The sequence below is a fragment of the Drosophila sulfurigaster genome, chromosome X, assembly GCF_023558435.1.
Source record: "Drosophila sulfurigaster albostrigata strain 15112-1811.04 chromosome X, ASM2355843v2, whole genome shotgun sequence".
In the NCBI taxonomy this organism is placed as follows: domain Eukaryota; kingdom Metazoa; phylum Arthropoda; class Insecta; order Diptera; family Drosophilidae; genus Drosophila; species Drosophila sulfurigaster.
Genome location: NC_084885.1, coordinates 4664477 through 4685140, shown reverse-complemented (window position 1 = coordinate 4685140; position 20664 = coordinate 4664477). Strand labels below are relative to the sequence as shown.

Below are 20664 nucleotides of genomic sequence, written 5' to 3'. Positions count from 1 at the left end.
CATCAGGCATCAGCATCATCATCATCATCGTGAATATCATCGTGATGTGGCACTGTGGGATTTGCATGCTCTGTTGCAAGAGGCAGCGGCTCGTAATGCGTTAAGCTCTCAGCTTCTCTCCCTGTCTGACAGGTGAACAACAACTCGGACAGAGAGTGAAACGGCATCCAAAGTGCAAGTCGAGGCTAATGACTCTTCTGCTGCGGCGCCAAATTCAAGGCATATTGTGAAATCAAAGCCAACAAAAGCATGTAACTGCTTTCCTCCCTTAGCTGGTTAGCTGGTTGTGGGCACGCATCTGGTGCGGATTAGATTATGCATAATAAAGTGTAATTTATTTTCGGCAAGTTGCCACAATTCTGTTGCTGTTGCTGTCAGGTGGATGTGTCCCCAGAGATAGAGCGAGAGCAATGCACAGATTTTGAAAAAGAGCCAAGGGGTGGCTCTTCATCTCCCAGTGAAGACAATCGAATCGAGGCTGGTTTTAATTTTTTGTTTCGAGTGAGTGACACGTTTCAACGCGACTCTTTGTGTGCCGCGCTCGTGTGCCGCGCTTATCTGGAGCGGCACAGGATGACGACGTCGACGTCGTCGTCGACGATGACGATGACGACGCGTGTCAGCATTTTACATGGCAGACAACTTAGCGATAACAGCGAATGAGAGGAGGGAATGAGTTGAGGTTGAGGTATTGCACTGTCAGCCATTCACCATTCAGACTTAATCAACTTATTTGGGCATCAGAGAAAGCAAAGCGGCAGAAACTGCATTTGACACGTGACTCCAGGGCTAAGGGCTACTTAGACCATGAAATGGCGACACGTGACCACCCCCAGGGGTAGTCACGAGAGGGTGGTGGGGGAAGGGGAGTCGTGCTTTTTGGCTTAGCCCAGCACAAATATTATTTATTGCAATTGTATTTTAAGTGGCTGAATTGCGTCGTCCCCTCTCACATTGTTAAGCAATTTGTTAAGAGATTTTCATACAATTTGCATTAAGAAAATATATGTATAACTTAGTATTTATATTTGTGTTGTATTGTTCTTGTTACTTCAGATTCATTAATGGGCTCCGCGAGCGAAGACGAAGACGACGATGATCCGCCACATTTGCGCGGACCGGCGCTGGGATTGGGCGTGCTTGGACCGAATGGTCCAGACTCAGCGGGTGGACCGCTGGGCACATCGGATATATCAGTACAAAGCATGAGCACCGATAGTAAAAATACGCATGACGATTCCGATCAGGTGAGTTCTCTCGCTCTCTCTCTCTCTCTCTCGCTCTTCTTGTTGCATCATTAACAGGTTTCCGCTGTATAAAAGTAATGAATGGAATTGAATGAACTGTGTAGTGAAGTGAAGCGGAGTTTAAAACTGAGACCAAGGGCAAGACGCTGCTCACTTTTGTTATAGACCCGACGTCAGCAGCCCCCATTTTGATTAATGATTGGCAAATGATTATGAGCTCGCCATCTCAACAGCTACACACAATATCATTGTCTCTTTCTCTCTCTCTCTCGTTCTATGTGTTCTCCAGGGCTCCTTGGATGGCGATCCCGATGGACGCGGCGATTCACAGGCGGAGAACAAAAGTCCCGACGATGCCAATGGCTCAAAGAGACGCGGACCCCGAACCACCATCAAGGCCAAACAGCTGGAGGTACTGAAAACGGCATTCAATCAGACACCGAAACCGACACGCCACATTAGGGAGCAACTGGCCAAGGAAACGGGGTTGCCAATGCGCGTGATACAGGTGAGTTTCGATACCTCCCTCCCCCCCCATTCCCCCACCAAACAACCAATCATCTATCAAGAACCGAATCGGACAACAAATGCATCTATCAGCTGCAGTTCGTAAACAATTTGTTCTAGCAGCGCAAAAAATTCAAATTAACAATCGAAAACAGCTTCTAGAGATTTTCGAAATTAAGAAATCATAAATTTTAACTAAAAGAAATATTCCTGTGAAAGCAAGAACACCATCACAGCGATTTAGTACGTTTTTCAGAGGCGTAAAGTATTATTTTTACTTTCTTACTTAGCTCAAATCATTAATGATTCGCTTCGCAATTAATGCAAATTTATGAATACTAAACTGATGACTCTCAATATAACTATTGCTATATTTTGTTTTGCCAAAAATGTTATAGATAACAGCTGACTATTCTTCTTTGTTTTACTTATTGAAAAATTAAAAATACTGTGTTCTTCAGCATCAAATTTAGAAGCAAAGAAAAATATAGTAAAAACTTTAATTTCAGAATAATTTCTCTGTAAACTTTTTATATTTCCAATTCAATAAGTTTAATGTATTTTTAATATACATATATTTTTGTTGGTTGACTCTGCATATGAATAGCTATTTTCTTAAAAAAGAAAATGATAGTAAGAACTTGAAATTCATATTGATTTGATAATAATTATAATTACAATTTGCATTTCTAGTTCAAATTTGCACATTTCTAATTCACCAAGTTCCGTGTTTCTTTTCCTGTATTTTGGGTTTGATTTCTTTGTCAACTTTTGACATTTCTATTTCGCAAAATTCAGTGTTTTAAATATATATTTTCGCTGGTTGTCGTCACATTTTCATAGCTATTTTCTAAACCCTCACTCTAGACGCATTGCTGCACTTATCTTTACATTTTTTGTTGGTTGGAAGTGGGTCGAAATTGTAGCGTTTTAACGATTCGATTTTTGCGGCTGGTGACTTTAAGTTTTGTAGGCTCGACTTCACTCCATTTGAAGCGACTCGAGGTCGAATTTTACAGCGTCGCTTGGTATTGGATGTGCGAGAGTTGGCCCCCAAAAAAAAAAAATGACCAAGTGCTTGTTATTGTCGAGTTGGGTTTGGCCAAAGTCAGACTCAGACCGAGACCCTCTTCTACTAACTTGTGTGTGTCTCCGTCTCTCGCTCTCTCTTCCCTCTCTCTCCCTCACTGGGACTGTCTTGAGCTGTCTGCGTTTCATCAGCATAAAAAACGCATAAATTAAGCTCGCTTCGAGTGGCAAATGTTTAAACTAAAGCAAAGCAAAACAGAGTCAAAGTCTCGGTTACTTTTAGGGTCAGTTATTGTTATTGTGTTTGTATTTTTTTTTTTTTTTTTTAACCAAATCATAAAAATAGTTGGACTCGATATTTCAACGTCGTTGTTGCCGCCTTGCAACGCTTCATTGCGTTTGGGCACTTCGAGGAGAACCAAAAAAAAAAAGAAAGAAAAATGTCTGTAAAAACAACAAACCAAATACAATAAAAAAAAAAACAAAGGTAAAAATAAAAATAAAATTAATGTGGAACCGCAGAATGCAAACTAAGGCGGGGGCGCGCATAAAAAACGGAAGTTCATTGCGCCAAAAAAAAATTGTGCCTACCTGTACAGTGAAGCGTCGCCTTGTAAAACTGCCAAAGAGATGAAAAATAACGTAAATTATGTATTAGCCACGCCCATTTTGGGGGGGCAAAACGATTAAGCACAGTTTTTGCTTTGTAGTTTAACGAGCTGTGCTAACAGTGAGAATCGCTGAGAACGGCGCGGCGCTGTTAAATGCAAATGTTAACTAACATGCAATGCTAATTAAGCTGGAACATCATGTGAAAATCACTTTTGTCAGCATTTGCTGGCTTAACGTCTTGGAAAATTGCCCCCCGAAAGTTATTACGCGACTTTTAAGCCTAATCCCTTCGTTAGCAGCTCAATTTAACACAAAAAAGAGTTAATCATATTCTTTGTAGATTATATTATATTATAATTATTATGGGTTGTTATTAGATGTAGTCTAGTTTAGTCTTCTAGTTTTTAAGTGTAATCTTCCCGCATATCATAATTATGGCATCGACTCTTGTCGACTCCATCTGCTGTCAAGGATATCCGCAGCATCTGTTAGCGACTCAATTAGTGGCAACTTTGATAGGCAACATGCAACTGTCTGGTCTCTGTCGATTTTCAACAGGTTTGACTTACAAATTTGACATGCCGCGCCCCCGCACTTCAAATGCCAGCTGTTTAACGAGCCCAATTCTCAAATTTTTGAAAGAACCCAAAAACACAAAGTACTCGGCATTTTTCCCACAACCAAACAAAAGACAGAGAGAGAAAGAGAAATGGAAAAACGTTGAAAAACGAAACATTTAACGGGGATTACGCATGCGCAGCCACAAGTGTGTGTGTGTGTGAGTGTGTGTGTATTAAGATGCGTATGCGTGTGTGTGTGTGTGTGTGAACGTTGCCGCCTTTGATGTGTCATTGGTTACAGTTAAAGGATATTTTGGGCGGCATGTCGCGACTTTTTAGTTGAGTCTTTAAACGCGACAAGTGTGACACAATCAACACCTCTTTACGTACCAGCTGCTCCCTCTCTCTCTCCCGCTCCCCTCTTTTCCCCTCTATTCCCACCATTTGCTTCGCCTCTCTGGCTGCTGCTGTTGTTGCCCTCTTCAAATCTAAACGAAAGTGACAAATGCCAACAAGTTGAAGAGGAGGCGAAGATGACGCTGACGTTGACTTAATCGCCTCGCTGGAGCAGCTTACACACGCACACACACACACACACACATACATACATACAATCATATATACACACACACACACAGCTGTGTGCTGTCAACTTTTGCATCTTCATTAATGTTGCATTTTTCGATACGTCTTCTTTTTTTTTTTGCCTTTTTCGCGCGGCTTTAAAACTTTTGCGGCTGACAAGCGACTGACAGTTGCAAGCACTTGTTGTTGCTGTTGCTGTTGTCATTGTGGCAATCAACAATATCCAATAACAAGTTGTCTGTCATCAGCTGCATCTACCAGGAAAATGCAACAGTTGCTCCCAAAACCAAAAAGAATGAAAAAAGGGAAAACAAAAGAAACACAGAGATTACAGATACAGATAGAAGAGGGACACGGGCTGGCTGCTGTTGCCCTTTGTGTAACTCGATCTGCGAGTGTGGCATCAAAGAGTTTGCCACAAGTTGATGCTGCTGTTGTTGCTGTTGCTGCTGCTCGTCAACTTCTAACAAAAATGTCAACGGCAAAAGCGATCTAAACTAAACGCAAGTTGAGCCCAAAAGGCAGCAGCAGCAGCAACTCGCTCAGCATGCTCGCCAGTTTTATAATAAATTTTACAACAATAGCAGCAACAAGAGCAACAACAAGAGCAACAGCAACAACAGCAGCAGACACAGACAGAAGCAGCGTGACACAAAAACTTCTTAAGAACTTTGCCGACAGCTCACAGCGGGGCAAGTCTCCAGCCCTGCCACAAAAGGAGGCATATTTAACAACAAATTGCTGGCAAAGTTCGGTTTGGGGGAAAACTTGTTGCGGTTGCCTCAGTTGGAGTAGGAGGGCAATTTGCATAGCCTGTGGCGCTGTCTGCCGCTACTTTTGCTGTTGTTGCTGCTGCTGCTGCTGCTTCTGCTGCGATTGGCAGCCTGAACTCTGACCTGACAGCGCCTGACCCGAACCCAAAACGTTGTAAATGCGGCCCAGCTCATGAGCAGACGAAACCAAAGCATCGACTTCTTTTTTAAATGGTCAGCAATCTAAACAGCCAAAAAAATAGACGAAGAAACCACAAGCAAATAAATCATCGACATGTTTTCAACATTAAAAAATAAAGCCAAAAGAGCGCAATAACAATATAACCATAACAACGCCAATAACAATAACAATTCCCATCTGCAACTCGCCACTCGCAACTCAATCTCCGTCTCCATCTCCATCTCAATCACAATCACTATAACAATCATAACAGAGGCGCTTTTTATAGGCCCACAATTTGTAAGGCAACTGAAAACTATTTAAGCCGAGACTCAAATCCGAGTGTGAGCGTATAATGGGTGTTTCAAACTATTCGAAGTGGTTGCCAAACTTACTGTGGGAATGTCTATTATCCTATACGGCATTAATAGATCTATTAACGATGAGTTTATGCATGTTGATAGCGCAGTTTCAGCCATAAAACTCAAGTGTCTTTTAACGGAGTTAGTCTAGAAATAATTCCCAGCTCAAGGTTAAAGTGCAACTACGCTTTAAAAAATGCCATCTACAGAAAGTAGAATATAAAATAATTTTGTTGAAAACATTCGTTGATATGATAAAAATAGTAAAAATCATAAAATCGAAAAATAATATTGCGTGAAGAATAGTAAAAGAAACAAAATCAAAGTTCAAATAAAAATAAATAAATTAAGTTATTGTTTTTAATTTTTATGCCCGCTACCCATAAGGTAAATAAGTAAACGTAATTTTGAAGCTAGAATTTTGGTATAATGATCGCAGAGAATTTGATTGCGATCGATCTATGATCTCTATAGTATATTTCAAATGTAGTACTTCATCGATGTACTGAATATGACTTTTGGAATATTTTAGTATTTGTGTGGTATATTAAATTGGTATATTTTTAAATTGTTTTGAATGCAATACTATATCAATATACCAAATATATAATTCAGTATATTTTAGTATTTTTTGGTATATTAATTCTGCATATTTCCCAATTGTTTTGAATGTAATTCTACATTAATATACCAAATATGTCATTTTGTACATTTTAGTATTTTTTCGGTATATTATTTGGCATATTTTAAGAATAATACTGTACTGTTTTGACTTTTATTTAAAATGGGTATCTAACACTTGATCACAATGTTGTTTTTTTTTAGATATAATCATGCAATGTTCAAATAAGCATAAAAATCTTTAAAGATTTGTACATATATATATTTATTGAATAATCATTTTACAAAGTTAAATGCTGCTTATAATATTTTAAATATTAAATATCGAAGCACAACAATATTAATTTGATTTCATTAATGCTTGCTTTGTTGAAAAGTAGTAAAACTAATACTTAATTGATTGTGGCATTTTCCCAAGCCATCAATTCCAATGTTTAGCTCATAAAATGCTAATTTTGGTAGTCGAAAATATTGAAATATTTATTGAACTCAAACAGATTGTGGTGAAAGTAAAAAATGAGCGATTGTTAAACGATAAACATGAAACTATAACAATAAATAATAATGATAGTCGATAGTAAATAACTATCGATAACAGCGCTTGAGAAATCGATTTAGACAAAGCGGAGTCGAATGAGCTGTGTAGTAGAGTGAAGTGAAGTGAAGTCGAGTGGAGTGGAGTGCTTATCAACCTGTCGCAAGGCTGATCACTCATCTGTGATGGTTCCAACTCGCCCCGACTGGATTACCCATTAGGCATTATAGCATCTCTACACACACACACACACACACACACACACACACATACACATACAAATGGGGAAGCTTTATAGCCGATGCTCGTGTGACTTTCAGAGATTTCAGTGGGGGATTTCGAATTTCGTTGGCCTTTTGTTTTTTAATGCGTGCGCTCCATTTACGCCAACGTTTAAAGCGGCGGCGAACAAACTAAGCTTTGAAAAATTATAAACAAATAAAGCGGACAGTTTTGGGATCTAGGCGGGGAGAGACGAAGACGAGGCAGAGGGAGGGAGGCAAATCACACGGACGGTCGCCGTTTCGGTCGAGTTGGAGCCCAGCAAGTTTAATGTGGCGTGCGTTCAGCTGGCGCCACTTGGCGACTCGGCGACTTGGCGATCGCCAGATACAAGATACAAGATGCGGATGTGAGAGAGACACAGAGTCGAGACATTTGTCAAGTGTCTCTCAGCCCGCTAAAGCTAAAGCCCGCTGCTATCCCGCAGCTCATCTCCAAACTCCAACTTGGCATATGCAGAGGCGTTTATTTGTCAACATACAAATTTCGAGAGCATTTCAAGTTGATTTACATTTTGTTTTATCTGTGCGACGATTTATAATAATTTTTTATTTGACTACAGCTCTGTTTTTTTTTTTTTTTTGTTTTTTGTTTTTTTTTGTGTGTCGCTGTTGAGGCGGCACAATTTGCATTTTGGGCCACGGAAGTTGACAAATTTTTCAATCTTAAATCAGAGAGTCGTAGAACGTGTGTTTCATTTCCATTTCTTGGATAAAGATAGCTGGCTATGGAGCGGAGAATTAAACATTCTTCTTTTCTTCTCATTTTGGCTGTTGTTGTTGTTGCTTTAAAAGTGGCGTTAAAATTGCTGCACTAATTAGTCAACGATTTTTTCGTTGTTGTTGCTGTTGTTAAGAGAGCTTTATTAATTGAGCGGAAATTGTTTGATTGCATTTGACGTTTATGGCCAAAATAAAAATAAAAAGCAAACCTGACGATCGAGGCTAATTATGTTATCCATGCCGATGCCGAAAAGCCACACACAAACCGCAAATTGTATCGCATTCGACTATTTTGAAAGCAAACAATTACAACAACAACAACAACAATAACAACAGCGGACCATTGAGAAACTCGCCACAAAAGCGGCTAATTTAACGCATTTACTTCAGTGTTCGAGATGAGAAGAGTTTGCCGCTTAGTTTGAGGATAACTGAACATGAAGCTTGCATTCAGTTTTTCTCTTTCTGTGTTATTTTTTTTTTTTTTTTTTGGAGGCTGTGTGTACTACAGTGAACACTCGTCTACAAGGGCGGCGCCTGCGCAAACATGACACGGCAAAAATTGAAGGCAAAAGGGGAAGGGAAGAGAGGTCGGTCAAGTGTATTATAATTTCAACAACTCATCAGTTTGCTATTAATTCTGGTAGGGAAGGCGCCACAGCTGAAATTACTCGGTTCGTATAACTGAACTGAACTGAACTGAAATCGAAACCAGCATTAAGACGCATTTCATCGACTCAAGCGAAGCCAAAAGTTGCATTGTCATGCGGCTCAAGGAGCCGTCGCTTCTCTTCTTTCAGTAACACCTACTAAACTATGGGAAAAACAAAAAAGTAATAGCACTGAAAGGCAGTAGTCAAAGTCGGCAGTCGAAGTTAATTATCTGTTAACTCTCTTTGGCCCAGGCACAATTCACGCCTTACCGCCAAAGCCAGATGTATCTCTGTATCTCAAGCTGTAGTAGTTGCTAGTTGGTTTTACTCGATAGTTTGTTTTGTTTTGCTTTGCTTTGCTTTGCTTTTGTTGGTAGCCGAGTCATCAGGGCTCAATATAGCCACGATATAGGGGCGTGACAGGCAATTCGATAAAGTCGCCGAGTCATTGCCAAAAAAAAAACAGAAGAAAAATACATTCGACTACTTCTCGCCACTCGGCCAACTGAATAAGAAATTTATAAATGTGATACAGCTAATGAAACACACAAGTGCACAGATCTCAATTTCAATGATTAGCTGTCTAAAGCTGACCCTCAAAATTGGGCTGCATAAAATAAAAGCGATCTGCTATAGATTTAACTATGTACATAGTATGTCAAAGAGTTGGGTTAATTTTATATAAATTTATGAGTACTACTTATTTGTTTGAATACTATTCGGTATTATTCTTGAAATATATCAAACTAATATACCGAAAAATAATGAAATAAAATAAAATATATTCAAACTGTACTACATGCATTCAAAATATGCCACATAGTACTAAATATACCAAATGTATTATATTAAAAATATACCAGATTGTCAGCAAAAGCAACTAAAACCCAATTACAGTATTATTATTATTATTATTCCTAAAATGTACCAATATTCCAATGCGGTATTATTCTTGAAATATACCAAACTAATATACCAAAAAAATACTAAAAACAAGTTAAAATGTATTCGTTTTGAATGTAGTCAAAATATACCACATATTACTAAATATACCAAGTATAAACTATAATATAGCAAACTAAATATACCAGATTGACAACAAAAGCAGTTAAAACCTTATTACATTCAAATTATACTACATAGTACTAAATATACCAAGTATAAACTACAATATACCAAACTAAATATACCGGATTGTTAACAAAAGCGGTTAAGCCCTATTGTAATATTAAAATATACCAATATTCCAATGCGGTATTATTCTTCAAAATATACCAAACAAATACTGAATATTGAAGGCTATATTTGGTATATTGATATAGTAATACATTCAAAATCTACCATAGGGTGCTAAATACACCAGATTAACGGCTAATAAGGCTAAGAGCCTATTTCTTTAGGAGTTATTTGCCATACCAAAGTATTTCTTATACAATTCTTATCCGATCACAACTAAATTATATACCTTATGTGGTGGGGTATAAAAATCTCACAGCTATTATTTTATTTTTATTCATATATAATAACGATTAGAGAAAAGTACTGTTTGAAAAAATACATTTGCTATAATTCTGTATATAGAAAACAATTGGAGAACAATTAAATCAATTGTTTTAGCCATATAAAACAACATCATTAGAAAAGTATCTCTTACTTTTATTGGAAGAGTCCTTCAAATAAAGATATTCTCCAAGTCAAATTGCACTGGGTTAAACTTATTGAACCCCTTGAGTTTTTGCTGTCTCGCAACAATTAGTTCGCTTAAGACAAGCAACATAATGAAAGGATCAAGAAAAATATTGCTGCATCATAGGAAACTAATTTAGAGAGCAAGCTGCAAAGTGATGATGATGCTGATGAGGGCAGCAAGGGGTTAATGCTGAATGGTTAGCTTAAGCCAAATGTTGAATGTGGCGAATGCTGAATCGAGCCACATCAAATCATGTCAATCAGGACGCGAGTACGTGACACACATTTGCAGCATGCCCCCGAAAATACAAAACTCGAAGCACACACACACACCTACTCACACACAAATGTGATGATAGAAGGCAGAAATCCAGAAATCGAGAAACTGAAACTGAAACAGAAATCAAAGCCAAGCTTGGGTCGAAACTTTGACTTTGACTGTGACTTTTGACTGGCGGTTCCACAAATTATATGTTAAGCTCTTTAATGGGGGGGCCACAAAACGAACAAAAACAAAAAAAATAGTGGGGAGGCCTAAAAAGTAGGCGGCCTAAGGGGGAGTAAACGGTGTGCGTTTTGGAGTCCCCACCCCCGCCATGGAGCGCTGCTGCCGTTTAACATAATTTGCTATAATTTTCAACACAACGCCGAGTCGAGGAGCTGCCAAGTGGCAGTGGCCATGCCCCCCTCTCAAAAGCGCAATAATCATTTTGTTATGTTTCGCTAGTCGAAGTGCAGAGAGAGAGAGAGAGAGAAAGGGGGAACACAGAGGGGGGGGGGAAAGGCTGGAATACACTTGGACCTGGGCTGATTGCTACCACGGCCATTATGTTACGTTGTTTGCCCTTTTATGTCAGGGCCTAACCTATAATTTAACTAAATGTTCAAATGTTTTGCGAGCGGCAACGACGCCGCCGCCGCCTGCCGCCTGCGCCACAGCAAAGGCAACAGCAAAGGCAACAGCAGGGGCAACGGCAACAAGGAGAGCAACAAATTTGTTGAAAGCCACACGAAATTGGAAACAAATTTCTCATTCTTGTTGCAACCTTAAACCTTCAGCTGCTGTTGCTGTTGCTCTGGCTGTTGCTGTTGCTGTTGCTGTTCAAGTGCGGAAATAAAATATTATACGCTGCCCCAAATTACACCATCAGCAACAATTTTCGGGAACAACATAATATATCATGTCATATTATATCGTATTATCTTTCATCACACGGCGCAAACTTGCAACTTGTGCAACACGCATCCAAAATAAACACACACACACACACACACACACACACACTACGATACAAATTAAAACACACACAAATATAAATACGAGAGCAATTTCAAATTGTTTTCTAGCTGGCAAAAAACAAAAATAATGTTCTCGTTTTTTACTGAGCCTCAGGCAATTGGAAAACAATTGCAAAACTCACACATCAAATTGGCAGCTTCTATATTAAAAAGTTGTAGCTGCAGTTTAAGTTTCACTAGGAACTGTTAACTAGGAAAGATTGTGAAAGGCACTCAAAATAATGTTTGATGTGACAACATATTTATATTCTTAATTTATGTTGATTTTATAATAATAATGACAACATTTTTTCAATTGTTTCAACATTTTTATATATCCAACTATTATAAAAAAATGTGTAATAGAATTTGTTTCCCAACATCAATGGATTTTAGTTCTCCCAAGTTCAGCAAAAGATTTGGTGAAAAGTTGTGCATTAAATATTATCAAATCTTAATATGTTATTAAAAATAAATTCATATATAAATACTATACATTATTCTTTGAAATATGTTTCAATTACTTCTACATTTATATATTTGCTACTTTTATAAAATTAAATAAATTTGTCTCACAAAATTAAAAGATTTTAGTTATCTTAAGTTCAGCATAGATTTTGAGTTTAGATAGATTTGATTTATGGTTGAGCACAAAATAAAATTAAATCCAAAAATATATTTAACACAATTAAAAATAAATTCATAAATAAGTACTTTGGGTCTTATGTTGATAATTTGCATTTTTTAGTTTGTTAATTTTTATGGATTTCACTACATAATCAATGAAAGTAATGCGATAGACTGGGAGCAAAAAGTTAGATTAATTTTTTTGTAAAATGAAAAGTCTTTATTTAGTCTTCCAAATCAAGTTCAGTTACAAAATATTGTTGCTTAGTATAGTAATAAGTTTAAGTTTCGTACTCTTCTTATGGCATAAGAGTTTAGATAGAGCATTTATAGGAGTATTTTGTGTAGCGTGTTTTTCTTTTGTGGTATAATGGATTTTGGAGGGGCGCAGTTCATAACAAAGACTCTTGGGCAAGGAAATTGCGATATGAGCCGCGACACTCACACTCACACACATACAAACACACACACTCCCACACACAAATACAAATAGAAACACACACAACACACACTCTACCTGTGCCTCGACTCTCTTTTGCAATTGCCATTTTGTTCATTTTTCTTGTTCCTCTTATTTTTCTCAATATTTTTTTTTTTGTTTTGCTGTTTTTCATTTTCTTTTCAATCGCCATTTGTTGCTGTTTTTCTTTGTGGAAACAAAACAATGGCACAAAATGGGGGGCAACAAAAAATGGAAAATAAACGAGATGAAATGAAAAATACTGAAACTTGAACTGAGTGCAAAAAAAGAAAAATGAAAAAGTGTGAGGGAAAGGCAACTAGAACAAAAAAATACAAAAAACAACAGAGGCAACAATAATTGAGCTAACCACAACACACAAAGAGAAAATAAATGCAACAAACTGCAAAACTATTGTAAATTCAACTTTTATTTCTATTTGTTATTTTTTTTTTTTTTTGTTTTTTTTGCAAAGTAGTTGAACTTGTTCTTCTCCGCTTTACTATTTTGTGTGTTCCCATTTTTTCGCTTTTTTTCATTTAGTTTGATGTCTTGTTGTTGTTTTGCTGCCGCATATGAAAATGAAAAATTGTGTAACCGCAGGGCAAACGGAGCAAATAACGTAAAACACACACACACACACACACTCGCATACAACAACATGAACTATGTATTTGCATGCATTGCTATTGGCAATTGATTGCATTTGGAATGGAAAAGTGGTAGTAGAAGGGGAGGGGAATGGGGGGAAAGTGATGCAGCGACTGCGGTTTTATTTATTACGTTGCGGCGTTACGTATAATTGAATGTGGCGACAGCTGACCGAGAGCGAGGCAAATGCATTGCATCGAGTTTGGTTTGTCGTCTCTTCAATATATTTCCCGTCTTCTACCTACGACGTAATATTCTCGATTCACTTACGTAACAACTTACGGAAAAGCTTACGTAAGAATAGCTGGCTAATTGCTGTGGCTAGACAGCTAATTTTCTCTTACCCTTCTTTCGTTCCCTTGCTTTTTGTATCTTCAATATATTTTCCATCCTCTAACTATGACGTAATATTCCCAATTCACTTACGTAAGAGTTTACGTAAGAATACGCTAAACAGTTGAAGACATTTATGCTTTGTTGGCCTTTCTCTTTCATGTTGTATCTTCAATACAATTTCAAATTCACTTACGTAAGAGTTTACGGAGCAGCTTACGTAAGAACAGCTGACTAATTGATGTGCCTAGACAACTAATATTCTTTTACCCTTATTTCATTTCCTTGCTTATCGTCTCTTTAATATATTTCCCGTCTTCTACCTACGACGTAATAATCTCCATTCACTTACGTAACAACTTACGGATCAGCTTACGTAAGAATAGCTGGCTAATTGATGTGGCTAGACACCTAATTTTCTTTTAGCCTTCTTTCATTCCCTTTCCCTTCAATATATTTTACATCTTCTAACTATGACGTAATATTCCCAATTCACTTATGTAAGAGTTTACGTAAGAATACGCTAAACAGTTGAAGACATTTATGCTTTGTTGGCTTATTTTCTAATTCCCCTCGTTCTTTCTTTTTCATGTTGTATCTTCAATGCAATTTCAAATCAACTTACGTAAGAGCTTACGGAGCAGCTTACGTAAGAATATACAAATTGATGTGGCTAGACAGCTAAGGGAATTTTTCGCATTGTTGGCTAATTTTCTTTTACGCTCTTATTTGTAATATTTCTTGTTCACATTCATAACGTGAAGATAATCGTGGAATTCTATATTGCTAGACAGCTGAAGCAATTTGCATTTCTTCTACTAACTGCTGTTGGAAGTGATTGTGTAATCCTTGTCTGCTTAAGTTAGGTAACGACTTACTTGAAACGTTTGCGAATTCTCTAGTGGAACTGAAAGTTATCATTAAAACATTTCAAAAGTCAAATCGACATGAAGTATTTCGTAAAATGGAAAACAGTTTACAATGTATACAATTTTAATTTAATTAACTTCTATTAACAACACCTCATACATAGCTTACGTTGTGCAGCATCAAGTTCATATTCAAACTCAAAATTCAAGTGGAAGTCAAATTCGAATTCAAATTCAAATTCGCTGTCAAAAGTCATGCGCTTGACTAACGTTTCACGCAAACTGCTCGACACGGACTTGGACTTAACGTCAAAAAGTTTTGCGTTTTAGCCAAAAAAATAAAAAGAAGTTGAAGAAGTTGAAGAAGTTTTGCTAGCGCTCAGCATGTTGGCAACCTTTTTGGTTGTTGTTGTCGTTACTGTTGTTCTGTTCTGTTCTGTTCATCCTGTCGACGATCTAAGTTCTCACAGCTTGGCGATTTTCTAGCGAAATTCGTTGTGCCAACAATATGTCAGTTTTCGAAAAGTGAGCATTCAACTCATATGCATGTCTAGGCCGATGATCGCCAAGCAGAGAGTGAGAGAGTTGAGTTCATAAAAATGATCACAAATTCAAATGAACTGCAGAAAACGACGACGACGACGACGACGACGACGGCGCTCATCATTAAAATTCACGCTTAAATTGCCTCTAAGAACGAGCTTGGAGTGTGGAAGTATTGGGCATGGGATTGGGCAAATGCGATTCGCATTGGGAGATTGGCAACAGCTGCTGCTGTTGCTGTTGCTGTTGCTGCTGTTGCTGCTGCTGCTGATGGGCAGCCAAGGAACAACAAACAACAGCAAGAGCAACATCTAAGCCAAATTCATTGGAAACTATTTGCCATGCAAAGACGTAAAGGACACCAAAATAAAACGACCCCAAAAAAAAAAAAAAGAAAGACATAAATCAAAAAATTTCATTGAGAAAAGTTTGGCAAGGAACTGCAGCACACAAAAATCAGTTCAAGTCCAAGTCGAAGTCGAAGTTGAGAAAACAGTTTCGTTGACCGGCGACCGCCAGCAAAAGATCATTAAAAAACGCGTCCAAGATATGAATATTAAAATGCCAAAAAAAAAGCCAAAAACTGAAAAAAAAACAAGAAATGATGAACCAAAAACGAAAAATGAAACAAAAGCACAACAAAGAGGGGAAGACGAACAGGAAGAGGGCCAAAGCGAAAAGGTGCCACTAAAAATTTTGAAATATGTTTTTATTTTATTACTTTGCATGCTGTGCACGGTGCTTCTGGAGCACCCGAAACGATGCAGAACATCGTAAAAATTGTGCCCGGCTCCGCATACGCGATCCCGGAGCTGGGATTGGGAATGGGAATGGGATTCAGACTGAGACTCAGACTCAGACTGAGACTGGGGCTAATTTTGCAACGCGGCCGCCCGGTGCGGCGGCGGTAGCATCAATGCAGCGAACAGCAACAACAATTAGACATGCGCCTCTGCCTTGAATATACGAGATGAAGATGGAGATGAAGACAGTCGATTTTTACTTTACTTACTTACTCTCTTCTTTCTTTTTCTTGTTGTTTTGTCTTGTTGCAGGTCTGGTTCCAGAACAAGCGATCCAAGGAGCGTCGCATGAAGCAAATCACCAGCATGGGCCGTCCGCCGTTCTTTGGCGGTGCGCGCAAAATGCGCGGCTTTCCCATGAATCTCTCGCCGGGCGGCCTAGACGATGGTCCCGGCTTTCCCTATTTCGCTGCAGACGCTAAATTCGAGTTCGGCTACGGTGGACCCTTCCATCCGCACGACGGACCCTTCTTTCCCGGCCATCCCGGCGGACCGATGCCCTTCAATGCACCAGGTACTTAGCCGCTTCCCTAAATCACCTCCACAACAATGTGTTTAAGAAATCCTTTAAATAAAATTCAAAACTAAATATAAACAGCAAAAAGAATAAAGTCTGCAAATGCTCACTTCGTAACGAATTCCAATTGATTAAACAAATGTCTATGATAAAGTCAGAGTAGTAAGTGTTAGCGATTGACATTCTAGGATCTTAAGGACCATCTGAAAGTTTACTTTTTATACTGTTAAGAGATCAATTAACAAATGTGGCCCAGACTTATCTATTTATCCAAAAAGGATGTTCGTTTTGAAGCCATACCTCGACTAGATCATAAAGGATCTGGTAAGAATATTCTAGTTCTTTTAAACAGGGTAGTCAAGACTATTGATTATCATTCAAGAATTTAATTGATATTCCTAAATTGCATAAAAATATAAGCAGAAAAAGAGCAAAACGTTCAAAAATTCATTACATCTCAGTCATTAGAAAGATTAGCGTGATGTCCTTTAACAATAACAACAAAGTGATTGGCATTTTCAAAAGAACGAATGTCCTGCAAGCAGACAAGGTTTAAGGACTATTTTTGATACAGAAAATTGCGTATATCATGGCCGTATCCTCTGTGATCCTTGCGGGTTTTGTGTCAAATGAAGTCTTTGAGAAAAGCTAACATCCTGCCAAACTGGCATTGAAATCTTTCTTTTAGTTTCCATGATATCCTGTAATTTGTAATTTCAACCTTTCCCTCTTACGTTGTGAGCCATAAAATTATAAGTGCTGAATTCTTTTTAGATGCCAATCGATCGAGTTGGTTCTTGAGAGCCTAGCAAAAGCATTTCTATTGAAATGGTGGCAGGATTTGGTCGAGATATAACTTGTTTTCGAATATCTCGGTCCAATTCTTAAAGATCTTGCAAAGAATTACCTCTCTGTAATCAGAGTGACCAGGACTATCGATTGCCATTTAGGAAGTTTAAAGATATTTAAGTGTTTTCGTATAAAGTTAGCCTCTTATTGGCAAAGAGTAGAACTTGAACGCTTTGTCCTAACTTTCATTTACAAATTAAGCACAAACAACCATTAAAGTGTCAAACTAATTCTCTCTCTCTTTCTCTCTCGTTCTTTGGTGGCGCAACAGGTGGACCAATGGATCACAGCGGTCCCATACCGATGGTAAATGAATTTGGCCTGACGCCCGAGTCAACATTTCTGAGTCAGGCGGGCGCACCGCCGATGCAGCTGCAGACGGCTGTGGGGCCACCGCCGCCGCCACCGCCAAATGCCGCTGAGCATTTGCTGCAACAGGCGGCCGCGCAGCAGCAGGCGGCGCAGAATGCGCAACAAGCAAGCCAAACGCAGCAGCAGCAGCAACAACAACAGCAGCAACAGCAGCAGCAACAACAACAGCAACAGCAGCAACAACAAAATGGCCCGCGTACCGCATCGCCCGAGTTCATGAGCTCGGCGAACTTTAGCGAACCGCAGAATATGCAAAATGAAGGGCTTGTTTGGTAATATACGAAACAATTGGCAACGCGCCTGCTGTTTCTCAAAACCTACACGCAGCGGCAGCAGCAGCAACAGCAGCAGCAACAACGTGAGGACGAGTAACAGCATTCGCAGCAGCAGCCAAAAACATCAGAAAACAACAGCAAAACAGCAGAGAACAACAACAACTAAAACAGCAGCAGTAAAAGCAGTGACAAAGCTTCGTCGTCGTCGTCGTCGTCGTCGTCATCGCAGTCGTCGTCGCTGCCGCCGCCCACTGCGCGCACACACGTGTCGTCTCACTCTCACCAACAGCGAGTCGCATACTTTGTGCGTCAATTGAGAGCCAGAGCCAGAGCGAAGGCAAGAGCACGAACACCGTAACGAGCAAGAGCAAGAGTAAGAGCGAGAGCGAGTGAGCAGGCGAATGCATTTGCGCGCTCGCTTGCTCACAATTCAAATGAGGAGAAATTCGTGTTGACTGGCTTGCCTTGCCAACACACTCTCGTTCATGGTGCTGCCCCTCTCTCTCTCGCTCTCTCACGCGCGCACACACACACACACACCACACACACACTGGCCCAACCAAAAGCGCTGCCTGTGGCCAAAAAACAGCTGCTCGGCTTGGTTTTGTTGTTTTTATTATTATTGTGTTTATTGTTTTAGTACGGTTTATTATTATTTTTTTTTTTTTTTTTATGACTGCGCCAAAATATTTGTAAATTATTTTTAAAACAAATCATAGAAAAACAGAAAATGAAAAGAAAAACAAAAATATCTAAATGTACATTGAAATGGGCGCTGCACATAAAAAAAAAACTATATAAAATATAAATATAAATATATCTATACAAAAATTACTATTTTTTTTTTTAATTTAAAACTAACTAAAAACGAAGTAGGAGAAGTGAGAAAGGCGAAGAAGATAAAACAATGCTAAAAACATAAAGAAAATCAAATACATTAAACTAAACGTCTTGTCTGTAATAAACTATTTATGTGTATGTGTGTAAAAACAAAAGCAAAACAACAACAAAACACAAATACGTAGCCTAAAAATCGTGTTAGCAAACAAATAACAAAAACAAAACAAAAAATCAAGCAAAACTAAAAAAAAAAAAATAAAAAATAATATTATTATTTTTTTGTAAATTAGCACATTTTTTATAATTCAAACAAATAAAGTAAAACAGTTTGTTTGCCTCATTTTTTTTGTCATTGAATTTTTTTTCGAAAACTAAACATAAAAAAGTAAAACATATTTTATAATCGTTGTCTAACAACATAAACGTAACTAGGTATTGTACTTGTGTAGTTTTTTAGTCTCTAAGTTTATATAAATAATATAAATATAAATACAAATAAAGAAAGGCGTATGCATATATAAATATATATATATATATATATTTATATTATATAAAGCTATATCTAACAGCACACATAGCTAACTATTTTTTTTTTTTTTGGTCCTAGTTAGTAAGCAACATAATTTATTATAAACAAATCTATGAAAAAAAATTAAAATACAAAAGCAACAAAAAAAAAAAAATAAAACAAAACAAAACAAAACAAAATATTTACAAATGCTAATTAAATGTAATATCAAAAATGTAAAACTAGCAAAGAACGTAATAATAAAAAGGAAAAAAAAAGATGCGAGAATAAAAAATAAATGAAAATTAAATGAAAAGTAAAGAAAAGGAAAACCAACAGCTATAAAACAAATATAAATTTCTATATATAACTAAAAGATATAACTAAAAGCTAACAATTTGAGTTCTCAATTGATATTATTGCGATTGGCCCTTGGATTTGCGGCCGCATCACCCTATTACACCTATTATTATTATTACAATTATTATTATTATTGTAAAAAGTATTTAGTGTTAGCTTAATGCGTAAGTTTATTAACAACAACAAAAACAACAACAACAACAACATGAACATCAACAGCAAGAACAACATTTACATCTACAACAAGAACATATTCGAATATTTATCATGCGATTTCTTATAGGCTGATAAATGGGAGAGCAAAGCAAATCAATAATAAACAACAACAAACTATAAACAAAGACAGCAACAACAACAACAACAACAACAAAAACAAAATAAATTACACAAATTGTTAACAAACAGATGAAGGCAAATACAAAATTGCGACAAACGATAAAAGGACAACAAAAAAAAAACTTTGATGAGAAAAAATATAAAAAATATAAAAATAAAAAAAAATATATCAAAACGTGTTCATTCTTTTTTCTAACGAAAATGGTTGAATATGAATGGGAAATATTGTTTTCATTACCATTTCAGCAACTTTCTCAAGTTTTGTGGGGAAGCAATTGTCAATTAAAGAGGAAAACAACATTTTAAAAAATCTAATTTCTATTTCAGGTTTAATGAATATTTATCTAAATTCATAATCAGCACTTCTTTGTTTTATTTTACATGCGACATTTTTATGTGGATTACATGGGAAGTTTCAGGATAATTCAAAGCAATATTTATTCATCTGAAATTAAAAGGAAATAAAACAACTATTTAAATTTGTACACCAAGTTTTGCATGTGTTAAATGTTTATGAAAGAAATCTATTCTTAGAACTTGTCGATTTCTATTTATTAGATAAAAACAGCAAAAATTTAAAAAAAATTTAAAATTTAAAATTTAAAAATTTAATTTTGGGAACCATAATAGAAAAAAAATCAGTCAGAAAGCTCCAGTCAAGTAAGAATTTTTAATGCAAAGCAAATTAATGCGAAATTTTTCTTAA

The 20664-nt window shown here is 37.3% G+C and overlaps 1 protein-coding gene across 2 annotated transcripts in view; it reads left to right on the top strand.

Annotated features, from left to right (window-relative positions):
• LOC133849271 (LIM/homeobox protein Lhx5) overlaps nt 1-19472 on the top strand; it is a 71336-nt gene extending 51864 nt beyond the window's left edge. The window contains exons 4-7 of one of the 2 annotated variants that reach the window (XM_062285219.1): nt 1057-1247; nt 1537-1755; nt 16154-16415; nt 17539-19472. In XM_062285219.1, coding sequence (XP_062141203.1) covers nt 1057-1247; nt 1537-1755; nt 16154-16415; nt 17539-17915 — 1049 coding nt within the window. In that variant the 3' untranslated portion in view covers nt 17916-19472. Of the gene's footprint in view, nt 1-1056; nt 1248-1536; nt 1756-14719; nt 15697-16153; nt 16416-17538 lie in introns of those variants that run through there. The other variant, XM_062285220.1, reaches the window with a different exon arrangement.
• Nucleotides 19473-20664: the final 1192 nt, after the last annotated feature.